This window comes from Mastigoproctus giganteus, chromosome 2 (genome assembly GCF_048544385.1).
Source record: "Mastigoproctus giganteus isolate SK-2022 chromosome 2, ASM4854438v1, whole genome shotgun sequence".
NCBI lineage: Eukaryota > Metazoa > Arthropoda > Arachnida > Uropygi > Thelyphonidae > Mastigoproctus > Mastigoproctus giganteus.
In genome coordinates this window covers 259,836,889-259,863,161 of record NC_143576.1, presented here as the reverse complement: position 1 = coordinate 259,863,161, position 26,273 = coordinate 259,836,889, and the positions used below count along the sequence as shown (strand labels likewise).

At 38.3% G+C, this 26,273-nt stretch overlaps 1 protein-coding gene across 4 annotated transcripts in view; it reads left to right on the top strand.

The window, feature by feature from the left end:
* Positions 1–25,447, top strand: part of LOC150090423 (transmembrane protein 170A) — an 80,735-nt gene extending 55,288 nt beyond the window's left edge. For all 4 annotated transcript variants that reach the window (XM_090369120.1, XM_090369116.1, XM_090369119.1 and 1 more), the window contains exons 4-5: positions 8,664–8,834; positions 25,079–25,447. In XM_090369120.1, the coding sequence (XP_090225246.1) occupies positions 8,664–8,834; positions 25,079–25,209 (302 nt within the window). In that variant the 3' untranslated portion in view covers positions 25,210–25,447. The remainder of the gene's footprint in view (positions 1–8,663; positions 8,835–25,078) is intronic.
* Positions 25,448–26,273: the final 826 nt, after the last annotated feature.

The following is a 26,273-nucleotide window of genomic DNA, read 5'->3' as shown; positions in this document are numbered from 1 at the left end:
CAGTTGGTCCCACTGTATAGAATTTAAATACTGTCTCAGTCCATCGTATTCACCTTTACGAAAGCAATAACCCTTCCCTTTACCCCTAATGGTAGTTACCTCTGAGTAAATCCCACTTCAGCACACTGTGATCACTGCCACCTAGTGGTTCATTTATCTGCAGATTCTTAATGCATGAAGAATCATTACTGATAATCAAATCAAGAGTATTACTCCCTCTAGTTGCCTCCCGAACATGCTGATGTAGAAAACAATCATCCACAAAAGCCTTGCTAGTGTGCGAGTGAACAGCCCCCAAATTCCAGTTAATATCTGGGAAATTAAAATCCCCCATTATAAGACTCCCTGATTATCTGGCCCACTCTATTTCCCTGTACAGTTTCTTATTATACTCATCAGAGTCATTAGGCCTATAGCACACTCCTACTCTCAATTTTGATCTCCCAATGCTTATGTCACACCAAAGTGACTCGACCATGCACTGTCCAGCGATGTCGACTGGCTTCACTTCCTTGGATTTTATGTATTTCTTAACTAATAGAATAACCCCTCCTCCCTTCCTATCCTGTCTATCCTTTCTGTAGACATTGTACTCCCCAAATTCCAGTTCTGCATTCCTTATATCTGTGTGACACCACGTCTCTGATATCCCAACAATATCTGCCTTTGATGTTTTGAGCAATACCTCAAATTCATCAAATTTATTTACTAAACTCCTAGCATTGGTGTACACGTGAGTATACATGCACCTGTTCTTTTTCTTAGCTACCCTAACACAACCCATGTGTTTACTTGTACCGCAATGATTCCCAGCAGTCTCTGAAATATCCTGCATCTTTTTTTCCAGGCTGCTGCTCATTCCAATAGAAGCAGTGCAAGAATCTCTTTCACTTCTGCCAGTGGCTACTGTTAATCTAGCAGTTTTCCGACCTACCTAACTCTGCCTCGATAGCATCAGCAAACATTCTTGCACCCTTTCTATTTAAGTGTATCCCATCCCTGTAGAAGCAGTCTCTCCTGTTAGCAAGTAGAGACAGGCTGAAAAAAAAATTCTACCCCTTGAGCCTTGCACAATCTTTCCATGGCCGAATGGGAAAAAGCACTGGGAAAGGAAAAATATGAGTGGGTGTGTGTTATAGGCCAAAAGAATCTAATGAGCAATTGTGCAGAGAAATAGTGGGCCAGTAAATCAGAGTGTCTTATAATGGGGGATTTTAATTTCCCAGAGATTGACTGGAATTTGTGGGTTGGTCACTCACACACTAGCAAGGCTTTTGTGGATTTAATGGATGATTGTCTTCTACAGCAGCATGTTCGGGAGGCAACTAGACAGAGAGAGTAATATTCATCTGATGATTATCAGTAGTCATTCTTCATGCATCAAGAATCTGTAAATAAAGGAACCACTAAGTGGCAGTGATCACAGTGTGCTGAAGTGGGATTTACTCAAAGAGGTAATTACCATCACGGGTAAAGGGAAAGGGTTTTTGCTTTTGGAAAGGTGACTATGGTAGTCTGAGACAGTATTTAAATTCTATACGGTGGGACCAACTGATGCTGTTACCAATAGCAAATTCAAAATGGGAAGCATTCAAAGAATTAATCTTGGAAGCTACTAGGTTTTTCATACCAACAAAGAAATATTGTTCAAAATTTAGACCTAAATGGATATAAAATGAAGTAATTAGACATGTGACAGAGAAGAAAAATGCATGGGATACATATAAATTATCTGACACAGAAGCCTATGATAGATATTAGCTGGTCTGTAACCAAGTTACAAAGGAGGTTAGGCAGGTGAAGGCAGATTACAAGAAATCTTTGGCAAAGCATACAAAGAAAAACAGCAAAGAGTTCTTATGTAAACTCTAGACGGAAGGGGATGAATCAGATTGTTCCACTTGATTTCTATGGTTCAACTGTTGATGATCCTGCTCAGGTAGCTAACAAACTAAATGAATATTTTGCATCTACATTCACATGAGGAGTTATTCAGGGAGGGGAATGCCAGAGGTGTATTCAACTCTGGCAGTAAGCTAGATAATCGTGTAATAACTGAGAGTAAAGTGGAGGAGAAATTGTTGAGGATAAACATAAAAAAGGCACCTGGGGTGGATGGGATCTATCCAGTTGTATTAAAGGAGGCTGCAAAGGAAGTAAGCAAACCCTTAGCCATAATTATGAGAGCTTCCCTGGACTCAGGGGAGGTACCCATGGACTGGAGATGTGCAAATCTCCACAAAGCAAGTTCAAAGGGAGACAGATAATTACAGACCTGTTAGTTTAATTTCTGTTCCAAGGAAATTAATGGAGGCACTGGTTAAAGAAGCATTGCAGGATCATCTAGACAAGATTTCAGTTATCGCTTGGACACAGCATGGGTTTGTTAAGAGGAAGTCTTGTCTGACAAATTTGATTGGGTACTATGATGTAGTCACAAAGGAACTGGATGCAAAGAATAACCTTATCATATATTTGGATCTTAGCAAGGCCTTTGATACTGTTGCACATGGAAGACTTCCGCACAAATTGGAGCAGTGTGCCATTGGAGGCAAATTGCTGCTATGGATAAAGGAATGGTTGAGGGGGAGAAGACAGAGTGGTAATCAATGGACACTGCTCATCATGGACTAATGTTATTAGTGGAGTCCCTCAGGGCTCAGTGTTGGGTCCATTATTGTTTTCTGTATTTATAAATGATATTGATGATGGTATATCAGGCTTAATGTCCAAGTTTGCAGACGATACAAAGGTTGGCAGGGTTGTTAAGGACACTACTGACGTGCTATGCTGCTGCAACAGGATCTGGAAAGGTTGAGCAGATGGGCTGAGAGGTGGCAAATAAAGTTTAACATTGACAAATGTAAAATATGGGAAGCAGAGTAATCCCAGAGTAACTTATGAACTCTGTGGTACCACACTGACAGTGGTAGAGAATGAAAAGGACCTGGGGGTAATTGTGCAGGCAGATATGAAGTTTTCTGAGCAGTTCAGTCTGCAAGAGTAGCTCATGATGTCTTGTCAATGATATACAGGAATTTTTCTATCAGGGATAAGGAGGTGATTATCCCTTTGTATAAGGCAATGGTCAGGCCACACCTTGAGTACTGTATACAGGTCTGGAGGCCTCATTTTAAGAAGTAGAGCTGTTGGAATGAGTACAGAGAAGGGCAAGAAGATTAGTGAACAGAACAAAGGGTTGGTTTTACGAAGAAAGGCTTAAGTTTTGCAAATTACAGTGTCTGGAGACTAGGCACCTGTGCGGTGTATAAAGCCTTGAATGGTTTGAGCATGCTCAATGCTGATGGTATTCTTCCTCTTGCTCAGAATAATCGCCGAAGAGGGCATAAATTCAAATTGAGGAAAGACAGTTGTAGGATAGATGTGTGGAAGTTTGCCTTTAGCTAGCAGGTGGTTGATTGCTGGAATAAACTTCCATCTGTCGTTGCAGAAGTTGATAGCTTAATTGATTCAAGGTTGAACTTGACAAACATTCGAAGTGAGGGATGGGTGAAATAAGGGGTGTTTTTTTTTTTTTTTTGACTGATGCTATATAAGCTTGCTTTCTTGCATCATGTGCCCTTGCTAATGCTAGCCTCAACATAAACCAAATACAATGCTAGGAGAACTTCATGTCTAACTGTATCATAACACCAAAGTCCCTTTCCTCCTCTACTGGCTTTAGTTAAACTCCACCAAGTGTATTCTATTTTTGGATTACTGTTCACCAAGTGTAATACCTTACACTTTGTTGGATTAAAGTATAGCTGCCATTTTTCTCACCATGGTCTATCTAGCTTAATACACATGACGGAGGATAAATTCAAGTTGAGGAAGGATGGTTGTAAGATGCTGTATGGAGGTTTGCCTTCAGCCAGCAGGTGTTGATTGTTGGAACAGGCTTCCATCTGGCGTGGAAGTGGATGGGTTGAATAAGTTCAAGGAAGAATTAGACAAATCCTAGGAGGTTATGGATGGGTGAATTGTATATGTTTTTTCTTTCTCTGTATAATGCTATATACGCTAGAAGTAGAAAGTGAAAAAGACCTGGGGGTAATTGTGCAGTCAAAATGAAGTTTGCTGAACAGTGCAGATGGGCTGCAAGGGCATGTCATGGAGCCTAGTCAAAGAGATATAGTAATTTTTGTCAGCAGGGACAAGGAGGTGATTATCCCGTTATATAAGGCAGTGGTCAGGCCACTCCAGACCTGTACACAGTACTCTAGGTGTGGCCTGACCATTACCTTGTATAACATTTTAGGAAGGATGTTGAGTTGCTAGATCAGTACAAAGAAGGGCAACAAGATTGGTGAAGGGAATAAAGGGGTATTTTTACCAAGAAAGGCTTAAGTTCTGCAAATTGCAGTGGCTGGAGAGTAGGCACCTGTGAGGTGATCTGATTTAGGTGTATAAGGCCTTGAATGCATTGAGCAAGCTGAATGCTGATGGGATTCTTGCTCAGATTAAGAACCCGAGGGGGCACAGTTTCAAATTGAGGAAAGACAGTTGTAGAATAGATGTGCAGAAATTTGCCTTTAGCCAGTGGGTAGTTGATTGGTGGAACAGACTTCCGTCTTTTTGTTGTTCAAGTTGATAGCCTAAATAAATATAAGCTGATCTGGACAGGCATTTGGAACGAATGGAGGGGTGAAATGGGAGGGTTTTTTTTTTTTTTTTTTTGGCTGATGCTGCATAAGCTTGGTTTCTTGCATCATATACCTCTGCTAAAGCTTGCTTGCTTGTATCATTTGCTATTACTGCTACTATTACCTGGATACTCTTGAACCAATCTCCTTACAAAGGTGGAAACATGGATCAATACTCCTGCTGTGGCCTTATTTTGAACTGGTAAAAAGGGTAGTTGAGAATACAGTGAGTCCTCGTATAACACGTGTTTGCACTACACGAATTCGATCATACATGATTTATAAATAGGGGAACGATATCGTATATAACACGAACCGAATTCGCTTATGTATGATTTGCCTTTGTGTTTACAAGAAATGGCAGTGGAACGCAGAATCACCCCAACCGAACGCAATGAAGGAATGAAGAGAAGATTCTGAAAATGTATTTGTTTTTTATATCAGTTTAGGGGAAACACATTTCACCATAATAATGTAAAAACCAACACAATTCCAGCTATCGGTATAATCGCAAATGCAATTAGATAGAATTTACTACCAGTTTATAACAGATTCCGCTAGCAGAAACGCAACTGGAAATTGTTTTTATTGTTTTATGGTAGTAACCCCTAGAAATGTGCTTTAGTAAAATGTGAGGTGTTAATAGTGTATCTCTGCCTTTACGGTGTTGTTTATTTAGTTGCTACACACGCCCAGCTTTGTTTATGTGTTTCAGGCGTGCCTCCTCGTTTTGTAATTGTGCTTTATTCCCTAAAAATTAGTAAAATACTTAATGTGTGAAAAGGAAGGGTCCTGGTGAAGACACTGCAGATTCAGAGAGAAAAAGAAAAGCAATATCGATAAACAGAGGCAGACTGGGTCAAAAATTCTTACCCGGGAATATTTATAGTGGCCTCATACTATGGTTTATGGCCAAAATAACACGAGCCTCCGGCCCACCGGGGTTTCCCCGGTAAGGCTTATGGCCAGTCTGCCTCTGTCGATAGAGAAAAAATATGAAATTGTGAAATGCTTTGAGCGAAATGAAAGACCATGTGATATTGCACATGTTGGCCTAAATTAGGCAACGCTGAGAATTACAAAGAATGCAGAGAAAATAAAAACAACTTATAATAACAACCATAAACAACCACAGCAGGAACAACTCAAAGTGTAATTAAAATCCATTAGATTAAGATACAGAGAATTGGAAGAGATGGAACGGTTGTCATCTGTTTGGATAGAAAATCAAACAAAAAACAAGTTTGCTTACGATAGAAGCAAAAGCATTAGCAATATTTTATTACGTAATAGTCGTAATAAAATACTTATGTATTTTATTACGATTATTTGTTGTGTTTGGTAATGTTTTGGTTACAAATGTGTTTTCAAACTTTTGTGGTCGGCGCCTAACCCTATTTTTCCCCATAGGGCCTGTTGTTTATATTGCACGATTTTGCATTGCATGAGGGTTTCTAGGAACACAACTATCATGCTATACGAAGACTGACTGCAAGTTATTTTCATTCATACCAACATGACTTTGTACGTAGTGAAGTCAAGAAGTTTCTAGAGTTATTATTGCATTGCAAGTTTTAAATTGCATTTACACATATGTAGAAGTTTGTTAATCATTCAGTATGGTGGAAGGTGTTTTTTACCAAAATCATTAATACATGATATGGAAGAAAAATGGGATGCCTGATCCTTTATTAGCTTTATCTTTGATCAGCTTGATTAGCTTTATCCTTAGCTGAAGGAGCAATAGAACCATCTGGTTTTGAGAGATGGTGGGAGCAGGGATGGGCAAAAGTCACGGCCAATAGCTTTGGCAAGAGACCAGAATGCTTAGCTACAATTAGGGCAAGAAGCAAGTTTTCTACTCCTAGCCTGTTCAAAATCTAGTTTGGACTGATTAATAACTGCTTTACAATTGTTGTAAGCTTTGGTGTAGGCAGAAAATGAAACTGAAAAATTGGAAACAAGCCAATTACGATATGCAACGTTCTTCTCTTGAACAGCCTTAGCACATTTATTGGAAAACCAAGGTTTAGATAAAGGAAAAGATTTTAAAGTGGAGTATGGAATAAAGGATTCCATTCCGACAAGAATAATTTTACTGACATGATCTGAGAAATGTTCACATCAGAAGTTTTAAAACGGTAATCTGACCAAAGAAAAGAAGAAAAGAAATCTCACCGATCATCCCATTTTGCATTCTTGTAATGCCAAACAACACTAGGTTAGGAATAGCCATGAGATAAAGGCTCCATTGGAGAAGAGACAATCACCAAGTTGTGATCTGAGGTGCCTAAAGGACCACCCACTTTGACCGTGTACTTAGAAGGGTTGTTTGTGAGAAAACGATGAAGTGTGTTGGCTTCATGTTAGGATTGGCTGGTATTTTAGTAGGTAAATGAACAATCTGTGCGAGGTCATTAGTAATTGCAAAAGCCTCAGCATCTTGAACAGCTGGGTCTGTGTGACTAGAAAACGGAAGCCATCTGGAGTTGCGAACTTTAAAATCACCAAGGAAAATTATCTCACTGTTAGGAAAGTTGGACTGGAGAAAGTAAAGTTGCAAAGAGAGGAAGTCAAAGAGTTCCAAGTTATTAGTGGAATTGGGAGAATGGTAGAGACAACAGATGAATTTCAGAGAATGGACATATGCACAAGTACCACCTTTGAGGCAAAAGGAATCATACAGCGAATAGTTTGGGCAGCTGAGATGAGTAGTGGTTGAATCAACTGATTACTGAGATTTTGTCAGAAAAAGTACATGGGGTTTGGCAGACTGTAAGTGGAAATGGACATCACTGAGATTAGAACTGAGACCACATATATTTGTGAAATGAACTAGGAAGTGTTTGAGAAGTTTAGATCTTTTTGCAGAGAAGTTTTCTGTATTAGTTTGACAATTCATGGCATATTCAATAGTAAGAAAAAGTGTTGGGGGGACATGCTGTATGAAGTAATGAAATTTTTGGATATGGCGTCACATGGTAAGAATATACCCTGATCCTTGATATAACGTGGCCTCGACAATGTCCTCCGCATACACACTACTCTGACTCCCTCCAGTCACTATCTGGCAGTGTAGAAGTAGCAAGATTATATACTGACTGATCTGTAAGCGTTCTAGAGATTTACCAATTGTTTCAGTCCAGTGTACTAACTAGTGGCTGGCCTGCGAACACTGTTTTAGAGCTGTACCTTCAAAATGTAAGGAAGTTTGGATCCCGCCATGGTGATCATCATAACCTCAAAGAACATCAATCATACTGTATATTGGAAGGGTTGACAGGAATTTAGCTCTGGAGACTAAACATGGGTTCCACCACTTCAAGCCTCCAATAGGCAGAGTGGTGGTATTTCACTGGTTGATGAGTCATTTACCACCTATAATTGCCTTGTAACACAGAGGGGCAGCATTCCTCCGTGTGATGTGGCCACACCTGAACCCTGCTTATGTTGGTTCACACTTGGTTGTCACCCACAGGGTGTATGCACATAAGGGTTATACCCAGGGTTACTAACAGTCCCACCATCGTGAAGGTGCAAGCAGAGGATTTGGCTGTCACAGACCATCCAGACTTCACTGAAATTGAGCCCAGTTGATTCGAGTGACACCCGAATATCAGTTCCATCAGCATTTTAGATTCCCAGATAGCAAGCACAGCTTGTCTGGCATATCTGAGAGAATGTCTGCAACAGCCTCAAGGACCATAATGAAGCATATTCATTAATAACAGAAATGTTTCTTCATTTTTTTGTGCAAATCTTAATTTCATATTTTGGCCAATTTTTAGCACATATTTGCATACATACTTTTGCCATTTTTAAATGCATAATTATCCTAAGCTTATTTATCACTAGCAGTATTAAATTATATGAAAAATATGGTTCTCCGCTGACACCATGGGTGTAGCAATTGAAACATTATTAGCATGTTTTACTAACAGCCATACATAGTGTTGATGTTGACTAAGCCAATAAAATGATTAATTTACTAAGTTTTGTAATTTATTTTCATTTCAGAAATGTGGTATCAAGTATTCTTGTGGGCTCTTTTTTCTTCCCTTTTTGTTCACCTAATTGCTGCAGCTATAGCATTTGGTATGTTGAGGAAGCACAAATTAGGTCGCTTTACTTCTCTACTGATCCTGATATTTGGAGTATTGTCTCCGCTAACTGGAGGTGTTGTTACAAGTAAGTTGCAGCTTGCAGTAAGTCTGTTTTTTATTTTTTACAGTATATAATATCGGTGTAAATACACCATAGTTAACCCATTAATTTGAACTACATAAGTAGTGTAGATTGTATTGTTTTAATTGTATCTCATATTGTGATTGCCTTCACAACGAAATAGCGGTATTTCACTACTTCAAATATGTAACGCTTCTCTAGTAGAGAAGACTATTGTTATTTATTTTCAGAGGATACCACCACCCAGACGATCGTTTCAAAGCTATTGGGCTCAGTGGGCGGACAGGTACCCTGGTAATGCAACATGCCATCACAGTTGCTAAGTTATATCTTCAATATGAGAGATTAGTATTAGTAACGGCCGCATGGTGCAAGAAAGACTATGGCTTATGCTGCACCAGCCAAAAAAAAAAAAAAAATCCGAACAAAACAATGATAAAAACAAAAAAAATAACTAAATAATAATAATTAATAAATAAAAAAAAAATAAAATAAAGTATAAATAAAAAGGAAATTAAACCTATCATCCTATGCGCTTCCCTTACCCGAAAGTACTATCCAGATTACCTTTGAATTTCCCCAAACTGTTGGCCTCTACCACCCATGAGGGCAACTTATTCCAGTAATTTATAACTCGCTGGCTAAAATAAAACTTCCTGCAGTCCAATCTAAACATTTCCCCCCGTAACTTGAATTTATGTCCCCTAGTTCTAGCATCATTTATAATCTTGAAAATTTTGTCCTCATTCATTTTACTGATGCCTCTCAGAGCCTTAAACACCTCAATCAAATCTCCTCTAAGGTGTCTAGTTTCCAAACTCTGCAACCCACATATTCGAAGTCTTTCTTCATAAGGACGCCCTTTTGCCGATCTCACCAGGCGAGTTACTCTTCTTTGCACCCTTTCAAGAAGCTCGATGTCTTTCTTTAGGTGCGGTCTCCATACTTGAACACAGTATTCCAAGTGTGGTCTAACATAAGCCTTATATAATGGGATTATCACGTCCCTATCTCTGCTTGCAAAAGTTCGATAGATCATCGATAGGACACCATGGGCCTTCCTTGCAACCTGCTTACAATGCTCAGAGAATTTCATGTCTGACCGTATCGTAACACCCAAGTCCCTTTCCTCCAGTACTGGGTTTAGTTGAACTCCAGGTGAATAAGTTTTTTTGGGATTACTGTTTCCCAGGTGTAATACCTTACACTTTGTTGGATTAAAGCACAGCTGCCATTTTTCTGACCATTCTTGAAGTCTATCTAGGTCTCTCTGAAGAAGCTCAGCTTGACAGTGATCATTAACTACTCTACCAATTTTAACATCATCTGCAAATTTAGACATCACACCCTCTATCCCTTCATCAATGTCGTTTATGAAAATTAAAAACAACAGTGGTCCTAATACTGATCCTTGGGGAACCCCACTTCTTACATCAACCCAATCTGAGGAATAGCCATTTATCACAACCCTCTGCCTGCTGCCCTGAAGCCATCCTTCTATCCATCTAAGGATTTTCCCAGTGATTCCAACCTGTTCCAGCTTATAAAGCAACCGCTCATGTGGGACTGAGTCAAAAGCTTTGCTGAAATGTAAATAAACAATGTCAAAATTATTCCCTAAATCCAGCTCGTGAGTGACCCTTTCGAAATAGCGAACCAGATTTGTTAAACATGATTTTCCCTTTACAAAACCATGCTGAGTATCCTTGAGAATTTCAATTCGATCCAAATGATCCTGAATTCCACCCTTGATCATTGCCTCCATGATTTTCCCTACTAACTGAAGTCAGACTGACAGGTCGATAATTTTCAACTTCACTTTTAGAGCCACCCTTATGTATGGGAGATACATTTGCACTTTTCCAATCCAAGGGAATCTCCCCAGAGTCTAGTGATGCTCGCATAATTAGCCTCAATGGTTCAATGCACTCACTTGCCGCCTCTCTTAAGTTATAGGGTATATTCCATCAACTCCAGGAGCCTTACTGGTCTGTAGGCTTGAAAGTTTTTTCATTAAATAATCTTGCGAAATTTCAATATCATTAATTACATATTTTTTAACTTCGCTCCCACAATTTTCCATTGCCACAAAAGGCTTTTCATTTGTAAATATCGATGCAAAATAACTGTTGAGTTCATCTGCAACAGCAGCTGGTGTATTTATTACTATCCCCTTTCCCTTACGTAAAGGTCCGATCTGGTTTGTCCTGCTCTTCTTGGCATTTATATATGTGAAGAATTCTTTATCCCCTCTCTTTGCTAGTGATTTCTCATAAACTTCCTTTGCCTGTCGAACCTTTTCTGTGGCTCTATTACAGATCACCTTGTAGCAGTTATAGGCTTCAGTACTTTTTATTGCTCTGTAACCTTTCCATGCCACCTTTTTCTGCTCAAGTAATGTGGTAACTTCACTATTCATCCAACTTGGAACCCTCCTCGTGGAGTATTTTTTTAATGGTATATACGCATTCAAGGCATCTGTGATTAATGTTTTAAAAGCGTACCACAGTTCAATTGTATTCATTCTCTGCGCGATATCTACCCAGTTAATAGAGGCCATGTAGTACCTTAAGGCATCGTAATTTCCTTTTCTGAAATTAAAACCCAATCCTTTGCCTTTTACTTCTGCTACCTCTCTCGTCATCATCCACCGTAGAACTCCGTGATCACTTCCTGCTACTGGTTCCTCTACTGTCAGCCCTGTTATGTCATCTGATTCATGTGTGATGATGAGGTCTAGGATATTCTTTTCTCTAGTATTTTCCCTGACATGTTGATACAAATAACAGTCATCTAGTTGATTTAAAAATTTTGTTCCCCATGTCGAGTTTCCTTCCCATTTACTCCAATCAATTAGAGGCAAATTGAAATCACCCATAATAAGGCATTGACGCTTACTTGCCCATTCCGTTTGCATGTAGAGACTTTTGTCATAATCTTCACAATCACCTGGTCTGTAGATTACTCCTACTCGCATTATACCTTTGTTTCCAACTATCTCACACCATACAGACTCTATACTAGCATGTGAAATGTCTGAATCTGGGAAAGCTATCGTCGCACTCAGGCTGCTTCTGATAAGCATTACCCACCACCCCTTCTATCTAACCTATCCTTCCTAAATACATTATACAAGCCGTACTGAAACTCATCATCCCCAATTTCCGGGTGGCACCACGTCTCTGTAAGCCCTATTATGTCCGCGTTACTTGTTTTAACCAGCAGTTCAAATTCGCTCATTTTATTGACGACACTTCTAACGTTACTGTATAAACAATTATGATTTACTGTTCTTGTATATTTAACAACCCTAACACAACCCTTGAAGTTTTTTAGGCTCTCTTCCCTGATATTAGCTACCCCCTCACGTGAAACGTCTTTGCCCCCAGAACATCTGGATAATACATCCAGTTGGGGTAACAGATAAGAACTCTTAAGGTATGTGCAAGAGTTACATTGACCAATATTATCAGATAAACGCGTGTCAGTATTACCCACATCCTCCCCCCTAAGTAGCAGTTTCCCTGAACCTTTAAGGTATCCTCAATAATACTGACAAAAACTTTTGCACCACCTTTGTTTAAGTGTATCCCGTCTCTACAAAACAAATTCCTTCTACCTACAAGTGTGGGCCATGCTGATAGAAATTTACCCCCTAAAGCCTTGCAGATTCCTTCAAGTCTTGAGTTAATCCACAAGGCTCTTAACATATAATCCCTCCTATCGTGTCTGGGCAGAATTGCAGACACATAGACATTATGGCCTAGCTCGCGACATTTCCTCCGCATGGTCCTGTATTTTTCCAACAAATCGTCAGATCGTGTACGTTTAATATCGTTTGTCCCCACATGAATAATAATATTTTCTTTACCCCCTTTAAAATCTGACAATCTGTTGGTGACATCATCAATAGTTGCTCCCGGCAGACATACCCTGGTTCTGCTCCACCTATCTTTATTACAAAAAATATTCCCCGTTTCCCTGATAATGGAGTCTCCTAATAAAACAATGTCCTTTTTAACCAGAGTAGTTTGCACTTGGTTTTTCTGTTTTGAGGCTCGAATCGGGTGTGCATCACTTGGTAGATTGCTGGAGTTTTGAGTCCCTGACGAGTTCCCAGATGCATTATTTTCGAGGGCAAGCACTCGTTTTTTCAAGGACTCAAATTGTTCCATCAGTGCACCAAATTGTAATTTAAGATCGGTGCACTCCTTACATCGATCACAAAGAAAAGAATCACCAGGTGAGGTAGGATTAGTCACCAGGTCGACCCTGGAAAACATACCACAGGTTCCACAACGGATTAAATCATGTCTCACCCGTAAATCGCCATCTGCTATTTCCGTGTGAGTCACGATACCCTGTGACGTGTTTAAGGCAGATCTCATAACTACCATTATAAAATTAAATAAATATCAATGAAAGTAACTTTAAAAAATTATATCTATAATATTATTAAAATCAAACAGTTACAGGAAAACCAATAACAAAATAATCCAACAATATCTAAATAAATCAAATATTTAAAAGCACTATCCAAAAGTAAACCACTTAACTGAGGAGCCCAAGGGGTGTTGGTAGAAATGTAATTTGAAAACGAAATGCACAAGGCATAATTCTTATGGGTTTTGGTAATTAACTATGTAATATTGGTGTAAATACACCATCGTTAACACATAAATCTGAACTCTGTAAGTAGTTCAAATTTATGGGTTAACTATGGTGTATTTACACCGATATTATATAGTTAATGAGATACAATTAAAACGATGCCTTCTACTCTACTTACGTAGTTCAAATTTATGGGTTAACTATGGTGTATTTACACAGATATTATATAGTTAATTACCAAAACCCATAAGAATTATGCCTTGTGCATTTCGTTTTCAAATTATATTTTTACCAACACCCCTTGGCATCCCTCATATTGTGGATATAACTTCGCAACTGTGATGGCATGTTGCATTACCAGGGTACATGCCCGCCCACTGATGATGAAGCCCAATAGCCTCGAAACAATCGTCTGGGTGGTGGTATTTTCTGAAAATAAATAACAGTAGTCCTCTCTACTAGAGAAGTGTTATTTATTTGAAGTAGTGCAATACCACTATCTCATTATGGGTTAACTATGGTGTATTTACACCGATATTATATAGTTAATTACCAAAACCCATAAGAATTATGTCTTGTGCATTTCGTTTTCAAATTACATTTTTTACAGTGTATTATTATAAGTTTGAATTTTGAATATTTTCAGCAAAACTTATGTATTCACTATAAACAATTCTCTGGTTTAAAGCAGGTAACACTAAATCCATATTAAGTAAACCATATTTAACTTAGTGTTATTCAGAAGGTAGGTTATTGTTCTACTTTGCATGGATTTCATAACTGCCATTACTAAGTCATTGGCTATGTAATATTTATGGAACATGTCTTTAGGCCCAATGATGAGAGAGAGGAAAGCCTCTCTATATAAATACAAAACGAAAGATAATTCTAAATGAAAGGCACATAACTCCACAAAATTTGGGAGCTGGTATTGTTAATTTATTGGATATTGAACTGTGCGCTCATACATCTCAGTTTTTAAACTATAGAGTAAATGAAATCCACCCTATACTACAATTCTGCTCTATTCTGGTAACGTTTTGACCCAGACTTTAGGGGATTGGTAGCAGAGTGGGCAGGAGCGGGAGTGCAGTAGCACACGCTCTTTGAGTAGACCGGGGTTCAAGCCCCTGCCTGCTGAATACGGTCGATCTGCCAACTCGCACTGGACCAGCGTGGCAGATTATGGTCCATTTCCCTCAGCATGAATTGTTGAGGAGGCTTCCATCCTGCAGTGGGTTGATAATGGCTGCACTTTACTTTTTTTTTCAAATCTTAAAGAATGGTAGTTCAACAAAATAAATATTTTCTGAAATAGTAATAACAAATTAACAAAAGTTGCGAGCCAAACAATTGAGTATTTTATTGATAATTAACTTTTATGAACGCATTTTTACTTATTGCTATTTTAAAATGGTAATTATTACGTAAAAATGCACAAATAAGATGTTTTGAGTCATCTGTTCTGCTTCAAAATATGAAAATTATTTTTTGTGATTGCAAAAGTATCCTTGTCGTGTGCTGTGTCACATACTACATCCTTGAATAAGGAAGAATATGACAAAGTTACACACACACACACACACACACACACACACACAGAGAGAGAGAGAGAGAGAGAGAGAGAGAGAGAGAGAGAGAGAGAGAGAGAGAGAGAGAGAGAGAGAGAGAGAGAGACTGCCATGTGATTTTCTGAGCTTTTGCTATGAAAATTGTTTTTACATCATGACAAATCGAGACTGCTGTATTCTGCAAATGGCAGATTTCTGTTCCAGGGGAAATAATGCAGGACCATCTAGACAGGAATGAAATTATACTGCATTAACAGAATAGATTTATTAAGGGACAGTCTTGTCTGACCAGTCTTATTGATTACTGTGCCACAATGTCAAAGGAATTGGATGCAAAAAATAATTTTGATATCGTATACAGGGAGCTCTCTTTTTGCACTGGTCTGATTTGCACTGATTACTAACCACAAAGCCATTTTTATATTTTATTTATTTTTGCAAATTTTTTTTTTTTTGCAAATTTTTTATAAATTGAAAGTTTAAAATCATCAGACAAAATTTATTGGCATCATACTGTGCTATGTATCATGCACTGTTGACGTGATTTAGGGCAGTCTGAGCCAATCAGCAATTAGGCATCCATATCAGAGACGAGAAAGATTCCCACCCCAAAAGTAGCCACTCATGGATGCGGGTGATAAAGGCCCATGCAGTGTGAAGCATTCAGTTGGTTGTTGTTGTTTATGCAATTTACACATGTTGGAAATTTATTATGCTAACATTTTTTATTAATTTATAACATTTTTTTTATAAATTAAATAATAATAGTGATATTCGTGTGCAGTTTTTGCCAATTGTGTTATAAAGTTTTTAATTTAATAGAATAAAGAAATGCAATGTCTGATAAAAGAAGTTCATTGAATCCTAGTGCAATATTTGGAGGATAGAATCTCGTGAAAGCCACCCTAATGTGTGTAAGGCTATGAATATGCCTTCATAGACTATTACTAAGACTATTAAGAAGGCTAATAAAATAAAACAATCGATGCAAAGTGGTAGGAAAACATTTTGATGCCCAGAACCCAACCCTGTGATTTCCGATTGACTCCATCATATAAAGGGTTCCATTTGCGCCTGTCCTCCCAGGAACTTAACCCAGACATAAATCGAGGGCTACCTGTACATAGGTTTCAGAAAAGCTTTTGATACTGTTGCATGTAAAACTGTTATACGAATTGGAGAAGTGTGGCATTAAGGCAAATTACTGCTATGAATAAAGGGATGATTGAGTGGGAGGAGACAGTTGTGGGAGGAGTAGTGACTCTAGTCACAGTCGTTGATAGTACTGGTGGGATTGGTCAACCACCTCGGTATCACATCCTTGACCCAGATGCATCGACCAATGCTTTGCAACTGTAGTCAGCTAATCAAATGGCCCTTTCATGTCTGAGAAGCGGTCCTGGAGCCTTCTGGCAGTTTCCCCCACATAGCAGCTGCCACAATCGTAGTAAATGATGCGGTATATTGCACTGCTGCATAAAAGAGGGGATGGGACGAGACAAGAGATCGCAATCCTCTACTAGGAAGTTGCAGGCACTTTATCTTGTACTCACATAAGATCATAGAAATGCGATCTGAAGCACCCGGGTAATATGGGATGTAAGCAGTAGATATTGTCTCATCACTATGGGGTGGGAGCTTCGGATGTGTGGCAAGCTCTCTGGCTTATAAGTCGCACTTGTCCAAGATATAGATAGGATAGCCATAGTTGGGTGAGGTCAGCTCTTATCTTCATTGTGCCTGGCGTCCATGGAGCTGGAATGACTCCAGGCTCGAGAGAGTAGTGAATGTCCACAGTACTTAACAGGTGGCAGGGGACATTAAGACCAATTGTCTCGTGCTGCAATCCTCCAACATACGAACTGTCAAAGTATGTTGCCCATCTACTAACACCCCCTAGTAGTAAATACCAGTCGCACCATTTCGAACAGAAGAATTCCTACGCCATATCAAACACCACCATTCCTGAAGACAAGATCATGGCATCATTTGACATTGCCTCTTTATTTACTTCCATTCCTGTGCAGCAAGCCATTGTATATACAAAGCACCTTTTGAATAGAGTTACCAGACAGACCATCTCTATCCATGGAGGGTATCTATACTGCCCTCAATTTGTGCTTGCCGAGCAGTGTGGTCACGTTTTGTGACTCTCTCTCTTCAGACAAATACACGGCAAGGCTATGTTGTTGCTAATGTTGCGATGCAGGTGTTGAAGGAACACATTCCTGAACCTGCTGGCCCCATCACCCTCTGGTGGCGTTACGTTGACAACATTTTCACTATTATCTCCCGAGGTTCAGAGACATAACTACAACAGCATCTCAACTCCTTATCTTCCTTCATCCTGTTCACAATAGAATTAGTCTAGCAATGCCCTTTCCTTCCTGGATGTACTGGTGAAGTGCATAGTTATATCAAAAGCCCATGTGCTTTGGTCAATTTACCAACTACAGGTCAGTGCATGCCACCTGTTCAGTACTGCGCTTAGTACTATATCTTAGTACTAAGTGGGGGGGGGGGGAACAGATAGAAGAATAGGCATCCCCAAAGAGCTCAGTGGAGACGAACCCACCAGGCGAAGTATGGGGTAGGCAAGGAGGAGAAGAGACAGAGACCTGTCTCTTCCCTCCCCTGCCTAGGGATGGGGTTTTAAAGGGTACCGGGTTAGAGTACCCAGTTCAGATCGCAAATGGCGTGTCAGCAGCAAAGCCACAGAATGTCTTTGTTGGTGTCATGTCCAAGTAGTGTCAAATCGGGTAGGAAAGGTCAAGCTGCCTATCCCACTCCGGGGGTGGGATATGTTAGTTGGCAGTGGGGAACCCACCAGTCTAATGGGTGGGAGAGACACACATTTACTTCAATCATAATCTGCATTCTCACTCTATTACATTCTATTTTTATACTTTTTTAATACTTTTTTTCTATACTTTATATAATTTTCTTTCAAGTTTCATATATATATATATTTTTTTTTTTTTTTTTCACCCACTCATTCATCTTTTTCTCACACACCAGGGGGGGGATGCAGTGATGTGTAATGTAAATTTAAATACTAATTAAAACTATGGTTAGTGTGTACTCAACTGTAGCATTTATGGTTTGTGTTCTTTATCTCATACACTTACACCTTCATTCATTCTTCTGGCTTTCATTTCATTTATTCAGCTCGCTTTCTGCTTTGCCCTCTCTGGGCACCGCAACTTACTGTAATTCTTCAGTTGTGGTGCAGGCCTAGCTGCAAGTTTTTTTGCAGGCCAGGGGAGAATGCAGTGTTTGTGTTAGTAAATGTTTGTTAGTATATAGTAATGTAAGTTATTTTTAACTTTGTATTCTTTTGGCCAATTACATTTGCTCTTCCACTCATTCCCATTCACTCTCTCTTTCCCTCATGCTAGGTCACTCTTTCTTTCACCAAAACTGCCATTTATTCCCCTGTGCCTTGTACAGTGGGCTTATGACCTTCCTACCTCTAGAGAATATTGTTTGTTATTGTTGGATAATACACCATGAGCATCACTGACCACCTGTTTAGACTGATCAGAAAACTTCAATATCTGATTGTATTGTAACTCCCAGATTGCTTTCTTCCTGTGCTGTTTTTAATTCAACCCCCCAAGTGTATTAAGTTATTTTGGAGTTAAATTTTCTGAGTTTAAGACTTTGCATTTTACTGTATTAAAACATGGTTGCCACTTTTCGGACAATTCTTGAAGCTTGTTCAAGTCATCCTGAAGGTGCAGTGCTTGGCACTGATCATTAACAACTCTCCTAATCTTTACGTTTTCAGAAAATTTTGAAATCATCCCATTTATCCCTTTGTCAATGTCTTATTGTTATTAGCTAAAGAAGCCTGAGGCTTATGCTGCACCATCCAAAAAAAAAAAAAAAAAAAATTCTCGAGTTAGCCTGAGAGAGAGAGAATCAGAAGTAGAAGGGAATCACCAAGAAAGAGAAGAATAATATCCAGCTCAAGACCCTAGGTATGCCAAGCCCATACTCACCAGATGTGAGCCCCTGGGTCTTTTATGAAAATTAGAAACATTAGTTCAAGAATCGATCCTTGGGGGAACAGACATCTGACATTACACCAATCTAAAGAATATCCATTAGTCACAATCCAGTGCCTTCTGCTCTGTACCCACTTTGCAGTCCATCTTAGAATCTTTTTCCATTAATCCCAACATGCTCCAGCTTATAGTAACCTCTCATGAGGTACTGGTTGAAATGCCTTGATAAAAATCCAATTAACTGTATTGAAATTGTTCCCTACATCTAGCTTATTAGTAACTGTAAAAATAGCTTACAGAGTTAGTTAATCATGAGTTTCCCTTAACAAAACAAATTGTGGTTGCTTTAGAATGCCATTTCTACCTAAACTATGATAGATATAAGCTGGTCTGTAACCAACTCACAAAGGAGATTAGGCAGGCAAAGGCAGATTATGAGAAATCCTTGGCAAAAGATGCAAAGAAAAACAGAAAAGAGTTCTTTACCTATGTCAACTCTAGAAGGAAAGGGATGAATCAGATTGGTCCACTGGATATTGATGGTTCAACAGTTGAGGATCCTGCTCAGGTAGCTAACAAACTGAATGAGTATTTTGCATCTACATTCACACATGAGGAAAGGGAATGCCAGGAGTAAAGTAAACTCTGGCAGTTGAGCTAGATGATTTTGTAATAACTGAGAGGAAAGTGGAGGAGACATTGTTGAGGATAAACATAAAAAAAAGGCACCTGGGGTGGTTGGGATCTATTCAGTTATATTAAAGGAGGCAGCAAAGGAAGTAAGCAAACCATTAGCCATAATTATGAGAGCTTCTTTGGACTCAGGGGAGGTACCCATAGACTGGAGATGTGCAAATGTGACCCCAATTCACAAAGGAGGATCAAAGGGTGACACGAGTAATTACAGACCAGTTAGTTTATCTTCTGTTCCTCTTAAAATAATGGAGGCACTGGTTAAAGACGCACTGCAGGATCATCTAGACAAGACTTCAGCTATAGCTCTGGCATAGCATGGTTTTGTTAAGGGAAAGTCTTGCCTGACCAATTTGATTGGATACCATGATGCAGTCACAAAAGAACTGGATGCATTGAATAACTTTGATATTATATATTTCGATCTTAGAAAGGTTTTTGATACTGTTGCACGTGGAAGACAGCCGCACAAATTGGAGCAGTGTGGCATTGGAGGTAAAGGAAAGGGTTTTTGCTTCCGTAAAGGCGAGTACAGTGATCTCCGACAGTTTTTAAATTCTGTACAGTGGAATCAACTGACGATGTTACCAACAGTAAATTCTAACAGTGGGAAGCATTCAAGGAATTAATCGTGGAGGCTACTAAAAGTTTCATACCTATTAAGAAATATTGTTCAAGGTTTAGGCCTAAATGGTTGTCAAATGAACTAATGAGACTCATAACAGAGAAGAAAAATGCATGGGATGCATATAAATTATCAAGCGACTCAGAAGCCTATGGCAGATATAAGTTAATCTGTAATCAGGTCATAAAAGAGGTTCGGCAGGCGAAGGCAGATTACGAGAAATCCTTGGCAAAAGATGCTAAGAAAAACAGCAAGGATTTCTTTACTTATATAAACTCTAAAAGGAAGGACATGAATCTGATTGGTCCACTTGACATCGATGGTTCGACTGTTGATGATCCTGCGCGGATAGCAAACAAACTGAATGAGTATTTTGCATCTACATTCACACATGAGGAGTTATTAAGGTTTGAAAATGGCAGAAGGTTATCAAATTGTAGCAGGGTACTTAATGATCTTGTAATAACTGAGAGCAAAGTGGAAGAGAATTTGTTGAAGTTAAACGTAAGAAAAGCACCTGGGGTGGATGGGATCTATCCAGTTATATTAAAGGAGGCGGCAAAGCAACTAAGCAAACCCTTAGCCATAATTATGAGAGCATCCATGGACTCAGGGGAGGTTTCCACAGACTGGAGATGTGCAAATGTATCCCCAATTCACAAAGGGGGATCGAAGGGTGACACGAGTAATTACAGACCAGTTAGTTTAACTGCTGTTCCGGGTAAAATAATGGAGTCGCTGGTTAAAGATGCATTGCAGGATCATCTAGACAAGACTGCAGCAATAATTCAGACACAGCATGGGTTTGTTAAGGGAAAGTCTTGTCTGACAAATTTGACAGGATATTATGATGTGGTTACAAAGGAACTGGATGCAAAAAATAATTTTGATATCATATATTTGGATTTCAGGAAAGCTTTTGACACTGTTGCAGTTAAGGTGGTAGAAAATGAAAAAGACCTGGGAGTAATTGTGCAGTCAGATATGAAGTTCTCTGAGCAATGTAGACATGCTGCCAGGGCAGGTCATGGGGTTTTGTCAATGATATATAGCAATTTTGCTAGCAGGGAAAAGGTGATTATCTCTCTGTATAAGGCAATGGTCAGGCCACGCCTTGAGTACTGCGTACAGGTCTGGAGGCCTCATTTTAGGAAGAATGTAGATTTACTTGAGCGTGTACAGAGAAGGGCAACAAGATTGGTGAGGGGAATGAAGGGATCCTCTTACCAAGAGAGGCTTAAGTTCTGCAAATTGCAGTGGCTGGAGAATAGGCACCTGCGCGGTGATCTGATTGAGGTATATAAGGCCTTGAATGGTTTGAGCACGTTGAATTCTGATGGGATCCTTCCACTTGTTCAGATTACGAACCTAAGGGGGCATAAATTCAAATTAAGAAAAGACAGATGTAGAATAGATGTGCGGAAATTTGCCTTTAGCCAGCGGGTGGTTAATTGCTGGAACAAACTTCCATCTGTCGTTGTGGAAGTTGATAGGTTGAATAAATTTAAGGAGGAACTGGACAGGCATTTGGAGGGAATGGTGTGATTTTTTTTTTTTTTTTGGCTGATGCTGCATAAGCTCATATATTTGCTTTCTTGCATCACATGCCACTACTACTACTGGATAAAGGGATGGTTGAGGGGGAGAAGACAGTGGTAATCAATGGACACTGTTCATCGTGGACTAATGTTATTAGTGGAGTCCTTCAGGGTTCAGTTTTCTGTATTTATAAATGATATTGATGATGGTATATCAAGCTTAATGTTTGCAGACGATACAAAAGGTTGGCAGGATTGTTAAGGACACTACTACCGCTATTCTGCTGCAACAGGATCTAGAAAGGTTGAGCAGATGGGCTGAGAGGTAGCAATTAAGTTTAACATTGACAAATGTAAAGTAATACATATGGGGAAACAGTAACCCCAGAGCAACGTATCAACTCTGTGGTACTACACTGACAGTGGTAGAGAATGAAAAGGATGTGGAGATAATTGTGCAGGCAGATATGAAGTTCTCTGAGCAGTGCAGATGGGCTGCAAGAGTTGCTCATGGTGTTTTGTCAATGATATACAGGAATTTTTCTAGCAGGGATAACTGACCTGCTAGAAATGTGGCCTGACCATTGCCTTGTATAAGGCAATGGTCAGGCCTTGAGTACTGTATACAGGTCTGGAAGCCTCATTTCAAGAAGGTTGTAGAGCTGCTGGTTGTAGAGCGAGTACAGAGAAGGGCAACAAGATTAGTGAATGGAACAAATGGTTGCTCTTACGAAGAAAGGCTTAAGATTTGCAAATTAACAGTGAAGACTAAGCACTGGTGAGGTGATCTGATAGAGGTGTATAAAGCCTTGAATGGTTTGAGCATGCTCAATGCTGATGGGATTCTTCCTCTTACTCAGAATAATCACCTGAGAGGGTATAAATTCAAATTGAGGAAAGGCAGATGTAGGATAATGTGCAGAAATTTGCAGTCAGCCAGTGGGCAGTTGGTTGGTGGAACAGACTTCCATCCTTTGTTGTGGGAAGTTGATAGCCTAAATAAATTTAAGGCTCAGCTGGACTGTTATTTCGAAGGAAAGGAGGGGTGAAATGGAAGTAGGTTTTTTTTTTTTTTTTGGCGAATGATTTTATATATTTTTTGATGTACCACTCAAAACGTTTTTTTTTTTGTTTTTTCAGTACTGTATTGTAGATAAAATAAATGGATGTTGTATTCCTTTGCAATGTCTGTCTTTGAGTTCCATCATATCAGCCTCTTGTATAATTTTCAGGCTTAATTCAGTCAGTTTACATTTTGTAACCACAACACTACTAGATGAGATTTAATATAAACAAACTTTACATTAATATAAAGACCCAAGTTCCGAAAAAGACATTGGCTCAGATGAAATGGCACAAGACAATTAATGTATACTGTACCAAATGATTCTTTGAACTGGTAACAGTTGTAACTGACCTTAATCTCGTGGAGAGAGGGAGTGCTCAATATGTTGATATCAATATTTGTAAAAGAATAACAAAAGTTTACCTCAATATGATACGTAGAACACTTCCGGATGATACTCTCTAGAAATTAAAATGAAAACAATTAAAAAATCAAATTGTACATTTCAGTAAGAAATAATTAAAAATCAAATGAACACCATTAGAAATAGCATGGAACTTAAGTAGAAATTATTTGTCTTGGCACGTGCGCCAAGGCAAACAATCCCTATTTGGTAATTTTCATTTGTGATAATGACATATGGTCGAAAAGTATTGTCAGCTTCAGGAAGGAAAATCGTTTTGCAATTTTTTTTCATTAAATTGATTTCTAATGTTCATTTGATTTTTAATTATTTCTTACTGTAATGTAAGATTTCCAATTTTTTAATTTCTGGAGAGTATCATATGGAAGTGTTCTATGTATCATAGCAAGGTAAACCTCTCTTATTCTTTTACAAAGTAAACAACCTTAGAAAAACAATGCTTCTCACGGGGTGAAAATGAACTTTGTAATATATATTAACTGAATTTTGTAATAAATGAATATTTACATAGAAAAGTCTATCCTTTTGCAGGGGAATGGTGTGCTTCATATTAATGAGTACTTTGCATAAACAAGATTTTACTGTACTTGTGAGGTGTACGTGTTGATGTACACTCATAGTCACAGAAGTGACAGGACCATTCTTCCTCCTATAAAAATTCAACATGTGTAATTGACACATTACAGAAACTTGATAGACATATTAACATTTTTATTACCATTAAATTAATTTATTGAACTGAATGTACTTGTGTGCACCCTGTTACAAATAATGAGATGCACAGAGCTGGGATTATAGAACAGTAATGCTGGGCACATTACTGATAGATACTGCAGGCATTGTGGAAATAGTTTTTTTGAATAGAACATTTATATTAAAGAAGGTCCACACCTACACCCTTGCTGGCAGATTACAGATTGCTATTTAAGTTCTCCTATTTTAGCTATAGTGAAAAGTTCCTGAACTTCAGTATGTTATGTTTATTTCAATGATGTTTAAATGTCCCCCTTTGAAATGTTTTACACTATGCAGTTTTTCTGTCAGCTGTCCATTGTTGAAAGCTTTCATGCAGGCCTCTGTTGGTGACTGACATTCCTGAATGCCACTGTCACATCCTAAAGTAGCAGAGTACTCTGGCTGTTGAGGAAACCTCCAATATTACTTTGCTGCTCTTTGGTTTGAACAAAACTCCCATGGCAAAGATGGAGATTTCAGATATAAAGACTTGATTGTGTATTGTAAAGGCAGCATCATATCCCATCTCAAGCAATAAATTTGTTGAACAATCCTAGGTTCATATCAATTCCATCAATCATCTTGTCAAAAGATTGTGACAACAGGTCCCCATACATGTAGTAAAATGTTGAACTCATGATGACTATCCTGTGCAATGTCAATAATCACATGGAGATAATTTTGCAGTGTTATTCTTTTTGGCAGCACGAATCATTGGTTTACTTTCATTTTAGTGAGACTGATTATAAAACCTGCCATGTAAAAAATATTTTGTACCAATTTGTTTGCTTATTGCCTGAAAAAAAAATGTTTTTTTTTTTTAAAACTGAATAAAGGAAACACAGCTGACTTGAATTTAGGATTACTTGCACACACCATTAGTACACAACAGAATTTGCAAAAAACTTTTTACTACCTTGTAATTGAGATCCATCTTAAGCAGGATTATAAGATTTAAATTTTATTTTCTATAGGTGCAGCCATAGCTGGTGTGTATAGAGCATCCCGTTTCCAAATGATGCCATTTTATGCACTAGTATGGGGAGTTGGCCAGACTGTTTTAGCAGCAGTAATGTCATTCACACGTATTTTGGCTACACTGTGATGCTTCTTTGTATTATGTAGATTTGTTTACCTGATTACAGTTTGTAGATATATGGTGCAATATTCAAAGAATCATGACTATAACTAAATCTTCGGATAAATTTTTTATTTGGATTCCAATAACGTTAATAAAGAGGAACTTTGCAGACTAGATGCAGATTTTCTTCTTGTTCACATCTGGATTATCATTTTATACAGACCAGTGGATTTTGATTTAATTTATAAAAGGAACACATCAAAGGCTGTTTGAATACAAACTTTTTCACTTCAGCAAGAATGTTTGTTTTAAATTATTTATGGCATGTCACAACTTGTACATATATTGATCTTGATGTCCACTTGTTAATTGTAAATAAAGCTTTGTTTCCAGTAGTAAGATTTCTGTTTTCTTTGCAGAGAATCTCAAGTGTGTGCATTTTATGAACTTTATTCAAAGATCTAAATGACAGATGTGTTGTCAGCCATTGCAATTATTTTAGAGATTTTTAAAAATTGAACTGTATACTGCAGTGTAAAAACACAAACACTTTACTTGTGAGTAACAAATAATTTATTGAATACTAAAAGTTGTAAATTTACAAAGCGCAAATTTTTAGCACATTTCAAATGCTAAACTACAATTAGTGATGGATTCTTCTTTGGAATCTTGTCATTGGGCCAAATATGTAAATAGAAATATGTAATTTCTTTTCTTCATGGTACACCAATAGACATAGTATACCAAAATGAAATTCATTTACCAACTATAGCATGTGGTGTCAAGTAGTGTCTAATTTTATTATGCTAAACTCTCATGTAGAGATTTTACCTTTTTTTTTTTTTAACTTAAATTCAATTAAAGAACTCCTAGTTATTGTGTTCAGAAGTCATTAATTCTTGCCAACTTCAAACAAAACTGATTCTACTGTTCAATAACATATTAAGAACTTTTAAGGAAATGAAGATAACTCATAAAATAAAACATCAAGCATAGATATAAATGGAATTTAAAAAAATCTCATCTGTCATGAATATTTCAGAATTTCTCATTGGAATTTCAAGAATATGAAATATCCAGCATTCAGT